At 41.8% G+C, this 10,000-nt stretch overlaps 1 protein-coding gene across 7 annotated transcripts in view; it reads left to right on the top strand.

The window, feature by feature from the left end:
• The window catches only part of sept5b (septin 5b), a 38,055-nt gene that overhangs the window by 2,695 nt on the left and 25,360 nt on the right, over window positions 1–10,000 (top strand). For 2 of the 7 annotated variants that reach the window (XM_031287917.2, XM_031287915.2), the window contains exons 2-4: window positions 825–1,044; window positions 1,232–1,242; window positions 9,956–10,000. The exon at window positions 9,956–10,000 is cut by the window's right edge and continues 46 nt beyond it. In XM_031287917.2, the coding sequence (XP_031143777.2) occupies window positions 999–1,044; window positions 1,232–1,242; window positions 9,956–10,000 (102 nt within the window). In that variant the 5' untranslated portion in view covers window positions 825–998. Of the gene's footprint in view, window positions 1–264; window positions 416–725; window positions 1,045–1,226; window positions 1,243–9,955 lie in introns of those variants that run through there. The other 5 variants (XM_031287916.2, XM_035991785.1, XM_035991783.1 and 2 more) reach the window with 5 other exon arrangements.

Here is a 10,000-nt window from a genome sequence, read left to right as displayed (position 1 = left end):
GTTTTAAGCTAACTATTAAGTATCTTTGCCTGAAACCAAGCCAACCAGCTACGAGATGAACCGTGTACATCAAACATTTGATTCGGCGCAAAAGAACAATTAAAAAAACTCGGGAAAAACACAAAGGAAGCCTGTGAACAGAAACTATCATAGGTGGTAGCAGCAGAGACGGTAGGTATGAAGGATCTTTGGTACCAGCTAGCTAACCGTTCGCGGGTTCTGTAAACATTCCCATGGTAACAACGAGTTCCACCAATCAGACACGTCGCTGCTACGCTTAGGACCGTGGGTAGTGTAGTTTTTCTCCATGACGTCGCGAATAAAACACGTTTTTTCTTAAAACGAGGTTGATTTCATACGGACTTCTAGCTTCTACAGGAGCAGAAACCTTCGTTTCACAATCTCACAGCTCGTGGTAAGTCTACCTTGGATGGTTTAGACATTATGACAAATATTTAAAATCCTCATGGAGAAAATAAGGCGAATATTCACACTGTTATTGAATCTATTTAATTTACAAGCACCACATTAATTCTCAGACACATAAAGAGTATGTTAGTGTGTGCTTTACGTTAGAATATGTCCATATTAACAATTTAAGCAGTCTCCCCTCTTCTTTTCGCCTTAAAAAGTCCTCAGTCATGGTCTTGAAACAGAAAGTTGTTAGCATGGCAACAGCGCCACCGCGTGGTGTTTCCCACGAACTGCAGGTCTTTCACAATAATAAATGTGCTCACAATGAGTCTGCTGCATGGCAGCACACAGTCTGCTGTCTAGAATACGGCGATAAAATGACAGATATGGGTATTTTTTGTGTGATTTAGAAACATCTCTGCGCCCGTGAACGCCCCTGTTGGACCTTGTTCATCTCCTTTGCTGCGACGGAGAGACATTGTGCAGCATAAATTAGGCTAAAGAGACTCCAGACAGACAGACAGACAGACAGACAGACCGACCCGCCTCTTTCTGGGTTTCAGTTCGGACGCATCAAGTCCAAGATGACGGCTAACAGCAGCAGGTACCGGAGCCGCGCGCCCCGCTCAGGTAAGCCCTCTGCAGGTCATTAATAACGTGTCACAGTTAATGAAGCATCCATTAATGAGGCTGAACGTGATGGGGCTTTTTTTTTTTTTTTTATGTTTTTTTGTCTTCTTCTGGCTGTTACGTCTGGCTCTGGTCATCTGCTTCTAAAACGGACTGATGTTTCCTCCGGAATTTGTCTTCATGACAGAAGATGCAGAGGTAAGAAACCCGCTGCAGACAGAAGTGTGTGTGTGTGTGTGTGTGTGTGTGTGTGTGTGTGTGTGTGTGTGTGTGTGTGTGTGAGTGAGAGAGAGTGAGAGTGAGAGTGAGAGAGAGAGAGAGGATGGCTTTTATAAAATAAAAGCACAGACACACACACACACACACACACACACACACACACATAGAGTGTGTGAGAGAGAGAGGATGGCTCTTACAAAATAAATACACGCACACACACACACACACACACACACACACACACACACACACAGAGTGTGTGTGAGAGAGAGAGCGAGGATGGCTCTTACAAAATAAAAGCCTCCTGTTGTGTCGCACCACCACAGACCAACATAATCCCTTTATTTTGGTCGCTGTGATTAACTTACAGCTGTTGTTGTTGTTGTTGTTGTTGTTGTTGTTGTTGTTGTTGTTGTTGTTGTTGTTGTTGACGATCCTCTCTGCTGTTGCTGCAGCGTCACAATTTATTGATGATGCTAACGTTTTGGCCCCTTTGGACCTTCGCTAAATGTAAATACTCTTTGTATACCTTCATCAAAAAGGTCCGTGTTGTAATCCGTATATATTGTATGAAATAGAATCTAAGGATATTTGTCATTGATTGCAGAAAAAATGAAAAAGAAAAGCTTAAAATGAGTTGCAGATGAATCACCTAATCGATTCAGCTTTAAAATATGTAACGCTATACTGTGAAAACAGACCTTAAAGCTGCTTAAAGTCAGAAAAAAAGGGGTATTTTTTATGCAAAAGTACGTCTCTGTGAACTAGGGATGTCTGATCAGGTTTTTTTGCCCTCGAGTCCGAGTCATTTGATTTTGAGTATCTACCGATACCGAGTCCCGATCCGATACTTCTATAATAATTCAACTTTATAATCCCTCCAGACCGCAGACATATACTCGCGCTTTCCGCTTCAAGCTGCTTCCGTGTTCTACTTTGCCGGCATTTAACCAATAGCGTCTCTGCAACAAAGTGATGTCATGCCGCACGCGTTGCTGTTTCTGTGTGCAGTCAAAAGGGTCTAACTCTGTGCCACCGCATAACTATAGATGTGTTAAAAAATAATGAGAATATATATACATATATATCCGAGTCCTGATCGGGAGGTAACGTCCGATTCTGATCGAGTCTGAAAACCACGTGATCGGGCCCGATTTCCGATCACGTGGTCGGATCTGGACATCCCCAGTGTGAACCCAACCGTCCCAAAGCAAGTTATAATTCAGGATACTAGATAGAACAGACAGCTGATACATATATTCAGATACATGTATTCCCTAAAATCCCACCAGCAGTTTCCACTTAGTCCACTAAGAAATATCTGTGTATTAACAGTTGTATGTATGTCAGTATATTTCACTGGTCTCACGAATTCAGTTCGATTACAATATCACGATGCGCCATCTCCTTAAATCGCTTGTACTGTGTATTGCTACACATGGTTTTCATCAACAAATTCAAACAGTCAGGTGTATATGAACTGCCCTTTGTGTTGCATCTGCCCTAAAAAAAGACACGTCTGAGTGTAGCGGTGTCTGAACGCAACAGACTGAAGGCAAAAATCACCGAGTAACAGCAGTGGACAATTATTGTCTGTCACTGCGTCGTTGCAGAATCATCCACGTGACGTCCGCATTGCGATGCATCGATGCAATGAGTCATTTTAACACCCCTAATATTTTAACAGATCCATTGGACGTGAGTCACAGTTGTAATTGTGTTTATTTGCATTTCGAATCACATTATGACACCAAGCCATAGGCCCCCTGGGCGCCTCCCTAGGGAGGTGTTCCAGGCACGTCCAGCTGGGAGGAGGCCTCGGGGAAGACCCAGGACTAGGTGGAGGGATTATATCTCCACCCTGGCCTGGGAACGCCTCGGGATCCCCCAGTCAGAGCTGGTTAATGTGGCTCGGGAAAGGGAAGTTTGGGGTCCTCTACTGGAGCTGCTACCCCCGCGACCCGATACCGGATAAGTGGACGAAGATGGATGGATGGATTATGGCACCAAGCGTCACGTTGTCAAGAAAGCCTTGAAAGCGTCAAAATAAGCGTCAAATGTCAAAGCGTAACAAAGCGTTGAAAAAAAAGGGTTAAAAAAGTGGCCGGGTTGGCTCAGTGGGTAGAGCAGGCGCACATAAACATAGAGGTTTATGCCTCGACGCAGAGGTCCAGGGTTAGAATCCGACCTGTGATGATTTCCTGCATGTCTTCCCCCTTTCTCTCCTAGCTGCCCTGTCAAAATAAAAGCCCAAAAAATAATCTTAAAAAAAAAAAAAAAAATGGGTTAAAAAAGGGTTTAAAAAGCATCAAAAGGGTAAAAAAAAAAAAAAACACTTTAAATTACTAAAAGAACATTTTTCATTTTAGAAATGTACTAACTGAGCAGCTTTTTGTGAGAGAATTTTAAATAACAGAATATGGTAATGTGGTAATGTTAAAAACTGGCAGAACTTGTTCTGTTATTTCACGGATTTATTTCTTAGAGTGAAGTTATAAATCAGGGATACTACTAGGCCTGCACGGTTAATCGTTACAAAATCAGGATCTCGAGTCACCCTGTTCACAATTTACTTAAACTTCAATTTTATTTAATTTTTTATGACTTTGATTCTCATTTAATTTTACGAGCCAACTGCATCACAAACGCTACTACTTTCTTCCGTGAGTTTTAAACATAGACTGTATAAAAAAGGTTTTAAAGGGCTCCCTGCAGTGCTAAGTAAGTAAGTAAGTAAGTAAACTTTATTTATATAGCACCTATCACAGACAGAGTCACAAAGTGCTTTACATGCAGCAAGTTTAACCATTTAAAAAAAAAAAAAAACATCATACAAACATAAAAACAATGATAGCTCAGTCAAGTGAAAGCTTGTCTGAATAGGAGTGTCTTCAGCTGTTTTGTAAAATAAACGATAGAATCGGTCAAAGGTGACGCCAAATCCTCCAGCATCGAGCCTCCACAGGCAGCCGCTCAGCCCAGTGCATCATGGGAAATCTTTTGGCTCTTTGTATGGCACGGACAGAGAACATCACGACCAAAGTCCCAAAAATAAATCTTCTTCATTGAAGCCTCTGTGTTTACAGGCTCGTGGTGATGCACAATGTGCCATAGGTGCCAAAAATAATCTATGTTTGGTACTGCCAATTTGTTTAGTTTTGTCATGGTTCATGTGTGCAGTGAACATTACACTTCGTGAGAAAAGAATCGTGGCAGAGAATCGTGATATCAATTCTAAGCTAAAAAAATCGTAATTCATATTTTCCCCCAAATCGTGCAGGCCTAGATACTACACAGAACAGACAGCACTATCCATCTCCTCGTCGCCTTCACTAGTCTGTATTTTCAGATATACTGTATATACTGTATATATATCCCCTAAAACCCCGCGAGCAGTTTCCTACGGTTTGCCTCCATCCTGCCTCACAGTTCAGGCTGTTTGATGTCGTGTTGGACGGCAGCGCTGAGTCAGACGCAGCAGTCTGGATCTGTGGATTTTTGTGATACTGTACATGTGTGTGTGTGGGAGTCACTTGCAAACAAGATGTCAATATGGACGCAGTACACCCCACACATCTCCATATGTACACACAGCTCCCTAAAAGTAGTCACGCTTAACCAGTGTTGGGAGTAACGCATTACAAAAGTAACGCAATTACAGCACTGTATTCCTTTTTGCTGTAACGCAGTAATATAACGCATTACTAATTACATTTCGGTAATATTATACCCGTCACAATCTCAACGTCAGCGCGGACAGCAGTGTGTCCGAGCTGCTGACAGATAGAAACATGTTGGGAATTAATGTTTAGGCTCGCTACACGTAAATAAATACCACTGCATTTTATCAGCCGTGGAAAGTAACTATGCCGTACTTCAATACAACTGTAAGGTACTTTTAATTGAGTATTTTCATTTGCTCATACTTGCCTATTGTACATTTTCCTTCTCTATTTTTTTTACAGCTTTAGTTACTTTGCATATTCATATTAATTATTGAACATATTATGAATAATCTATGATGTATTAAAGTGGATAAAGATGAGACTTTATTGATCCCTTGATGAAATTCACAAGCTAGCTGCCAAGTCAAACTTCCGCTGTTATTTTGGTGAAAGTAACTCAAAAGTAATGCAAAAGTGGTGTAAAGCATTACGTGGTACGTGGACACGTTGATAGACAGACTTTGATGAACTGGGAGCGACATGTTTCACCATTTTCTGACATTTTAGACCAAAAATAACTAATCGATTCATCCCAAAAAATAACTGACAATGACAATAATCGTTAGTTGCAGCCCTAGAAATGTTTGGAACGATCTATCCCATCATGTGAGGGTCCGTGCAACCTGGTTCATGTTAGGGCTGCACGATATGAGGAAGATATGCGATAATGTTGTTGAATATCGCGATAACGATATTTCTTGCGATAAATAAACAGATATTAGAGTGTGCTCAGTTCTGCAGCTTTCAGTATTCTGCTAAAATACAACAAATTGCTTGTTGAATTTAAAACAAATGAAAGTAAATCATGTCCAACTTTATTTTATTGAACAAATTGAACTTTGAATTAAATATAAAAGGCTCCTCTAAAAAGAATGACATTTTCTTTTTAAACTGTAATTTTCTACTGATATTTTCGTTAAACCAGAGGTGCCCAAATTATTTCATATGAAGGGCCAAAATGTATCTGGATGGAAGGCCACGGGCCAAAAATAAATGTTGATGTTGAAGAATACCGTAATTCTTGCCATTCTCCTTAGATAAAACGTACGTATGTAATTTAAATGGGAAGTTTACCAGCACTGTGCATTACATTCTCTTTCGCTCAGATTTTGTACTTTTTAACTGCACAAAATGTACGTTTCGTAGTCATTACTTTTAAAATAAGAGAATAAGCATGAATATGTCAAATCCATGGCGGGCCAAAACAAAGAGAGCACGGGCCAAACTTGGCCTGCGGGCCCCAAATTGGGCAGCCTTGCGTTAAACTAACACAAAAAAATCTCGTAGTGTCTATCGCGATGTGTCGCAGCCTTTCGCGATGTGTATATGGCACCAGTTGATATTAGCCTGGTCCTACCAGACTCTGGTCCACTAGCCTGGTCCTACCAGACTCTGGTCCATTAGCCTGGTCCTACCAGACTCTGGTCCACTAGCCTGGTCCTACCAGACTCTGGTCCATTAGCCTGGTCCTACCAGACTCTGGTCCACTAGCCTGGTCCTACCAGACTCTGGTCCATTAGCCTGGTCCTACCAGACTCTGGTCCACTAGCCTGGTCCTACCAGACTCTGGTCCATTTCATTTGTCCAGAGAGTCTGGCCTCTCTCCATTGACAAGTGTTAACTTCCTTGAAGGCGGGTACTCTGTTAAAGTTTAAAACTATTGGATCTGCCCAGAGCCACTCTGGATCTGCCGTAACCAATCGCTAACGTTTGGTCGTGACGTATGTCATGCGCATGTGCAACAAGAGGGGAGACCGACAAGGCTATTAGCATTAGCACCGCTAGCGTTAGCCTTAGCCAACTCCTTCACCACTAACGGAGCGAGCTGGAAAATCAAACTGTTCCTGAACCCCGTGGGGAGGAGGGCCACAACATCATGGCCCCCAACACAACTCAGCAAAGATTGTTCTTGCTCGGGCTTTAACTTCTGGATATTCAGCAGCGTTGCCACAACGGACCGAATGGCTTCGCTCGCATCTTTCTAGTGAACTTCCTCAACGTCATCGTTCTCAGCCACTCCCTCTGTTCTCTGATTGGACCGCCAAATATTTGGCTGTAGAAAACCTAAGACTATACCGCAAACCCAGACGGAGTACTGAAGGAAAATGAAAATTGAGCGGAAGTACGTAGGAGGGCGGAGCCAGGCTAAGTTGATATTGCGATAACGATAAAAAAACGATATATTGTGCAGCCCTAGTTCACGTCTCCTTCCAGCCTCCGTTTCATCCGGCGTTACTGGGCTTTCAGCTTCTCGTGCACTCCGTCTCGTCTCCCCTCCCCTCCCCTCCTCTCCCCTCCTCTCTCGCTGCCTGCCATCCCGTATTATGAATACTTGGGGGAACCTCAGGGCTCGCTCTCGTTCTCTCCGCCACCCGCTCTTTTCCACCGCTTCAATAAAACATCACAAGGAATCATGGGAACGTCCTACTAACACGACTGCTGCTGCGCTGAGCTGTGAAGGGAAGAGCTGACCCAGAAGGCCGTGGGGCGGCCATTGTGATGCCCTACATACAGCCAGCGCTGCGGGGGATGATGATTTTTATAGGCCATCCCTGAAGTAAGCAACCTCTGGTTCTCTCCACAAACAGCCAACGGGAGTTTTCATTCATTTCTATCTGTTGTAAGGTTTAGGCAAATTAATGCAACTAAAAGACTTTTCTCAGATCTAATGATTGTAGTCGGACTTCTTCAGCTTTAAGTCTTTTCTTTAAGCTTTTTGAGTGTTATTAATTTATGATCTGCTCTATCTTTTCCAACGTTTTAGACACAGATAACGGTCCTAAATGATGTGAAAAAGAGACACAAATCTACCGCAAAGAGACGTTTTTGTCGGCTGTTTCAAGGTGATTTTTTGTTGACAATTTTTTTTTTTAAAGGCGTTTTTCCCAAAGTGTTTGCCGCTTTTTCTGACATTTGTCGCCTTTTGACATTGTTGTCAACTTTTTCGAGGTTTTTGTAGCTTTTTTTCAATACATGCAGACACTAGGGCTGGGAATCACCAGAGGCCTCACGATACGATATCATCGCGATACTTATGTCACGATACGATATCACAATACTTATGTCACGATACGATATCATCGCGATACTTATGTCACGATATGATATCATCACGATGCTTATGTCACGCTACAATATAATCACGATACTTATGTCACGATACAATATCATCGCGATACTTATGTCACGATACCATATCATCACAATCCGATATCATCACGATACGATATCATCACGATACTTATGTCACGATACGATATCATCGCGATACTTATGCCGCGATACGCTATCATCGCGATACGCTATCATCGCGATACTTATGTCGCGATATGATATCATCGCGATACTTATGTCGCGATACGCTATCATCGCGATACTTATGTCACGATATGATATCATCGCGATACTTATGTCACGATACGCTATCATCGCGATACTTATGTCACGATACGATATCATCGCGATACTTATGTCACGATACGCTATCATCGCGATACTTATGTCACGATACGCTATCATCGCGATACTTATGTCACGGTACGCTATCATCGCGATACTTATGTCACGATACGCTATCATCGCGATACTTATGTCACGATACGCTATCATCGCGATACTTATGTCACGGTACGATGTCATCGCGATACTTGTGTCACGATACGATATCATCGCGCTACTTATGTCACGATACGATATCATCGCGGTACTTATGTCACGATACGCTATCATCGCGATACTTATGTCACGGTACGATGTCATCGCGATACTTGTGTCACGATACGATATCATCGCGCTACTTATGTCACGATACGATATTATTGCGATTTTAAACATATTGCAATATTCTGCAATATATTGCAATTCATTAACTTTTTTCCAACTTCTAATTTTTCCCCAATTTCAAATTATGTAGGAAACTTTGTCAACATCTGTTTTATCTAAAAAGATATATTTCTCTGTTTGTTCATCTCACTTCAATTGTATTGCTGCAAAATGGGATCATCAAGCAGACAAACTGACCAACACACATATAATCAGTCCTTCCAGAAAAATGCTGAGTTTTTTTGTGATTGTTGCGGGCAAAAATCCTTGATTCTGCGGCACGTTTTCTTAAAAAATGCGATGGAAATATGCGGGATATTTACACAATTTTATGCGATGAAATTGCGGGAACTTGCAAAAACTGCGGGAACTTTTTAAAACAGCTTTTCGATGATGTTCACGTCGCGTAATTACGTCACTTCATAACGTTCCCATGGCAACAGGGGAAAATGGCTGCTCTTGTGTGAAGTAAACGCAACATTTTCAACTTTCTGCTAAGATATGTGTGACTTTTGCAACGAAAAAATGCGGGGATTATGAAATCATGCAAGCACCGCATAGTTTGCGCGGAAATCGGCAATTTATGCGGCAAAAGTGCGGCGTATTTTAAAAAATGTGGCTCCTTGCATAAATATGCAGACTTTGGCTGATTATGCATTGAATTATGCGATCGCATAATCACGTTTTTCTGGAGGGACTGTATAATAAAAGATCGATACTTGGCGTCTGTGTATCGATACAGTATTGCCACAGAAAATATTGCGATACTATGCAGTATCGATTTGTCCCGGATAGTTGGAGATCTGAACTAGTGGATGGAACCCCAAACATCTGGATTTGGTGCATCCCTAGTAACGACTGTGGCAAAAAACTCCTTTCTGATTTCTGCGTCCTGTCACTACAAACTGATTTAATGTATTTAGTTCTGTGTGTGTGTGTGTGTGTGTATATGTGTATATATATATATATATATATATATATATATATGTATGTGTGTGTGTGTGTGTGTGTGTATTTCTGTGTTTGTGTGTGTGTGTGTGTGTGTGTGTGTGTGTATTTATTTATTTCTGTGTGTGTGTGTGTGTGTGTGTGTGTGTGTGTGTGTGTGTGTATTTATTTCTTTCTGTGTGTGTCTTTGTTTCTAGGAGAAAGATTATGTTGGTTTTGCGACGCTGCCCAACCAGGTGCAC

This window comes from Sander lucioperca, chromosome 14 (genome assembly GCF_008315115.2).
Source record: "Sander lucioperca isolate FBNREF2018 chromosome 14, SLUC_FBN_1.2, whole genome shotgun sequence".
Taxonomy (NCBI): Eukaryota; Metazoa; Chordata; class Actinopteri; order Perciformes; family Percidae; genus Sander; species Sander lucioperca.
Note: the sequence above shows the minus strand (reverse complement) of the source record. Positions and strands in the feature narration are given on the sequence as shown.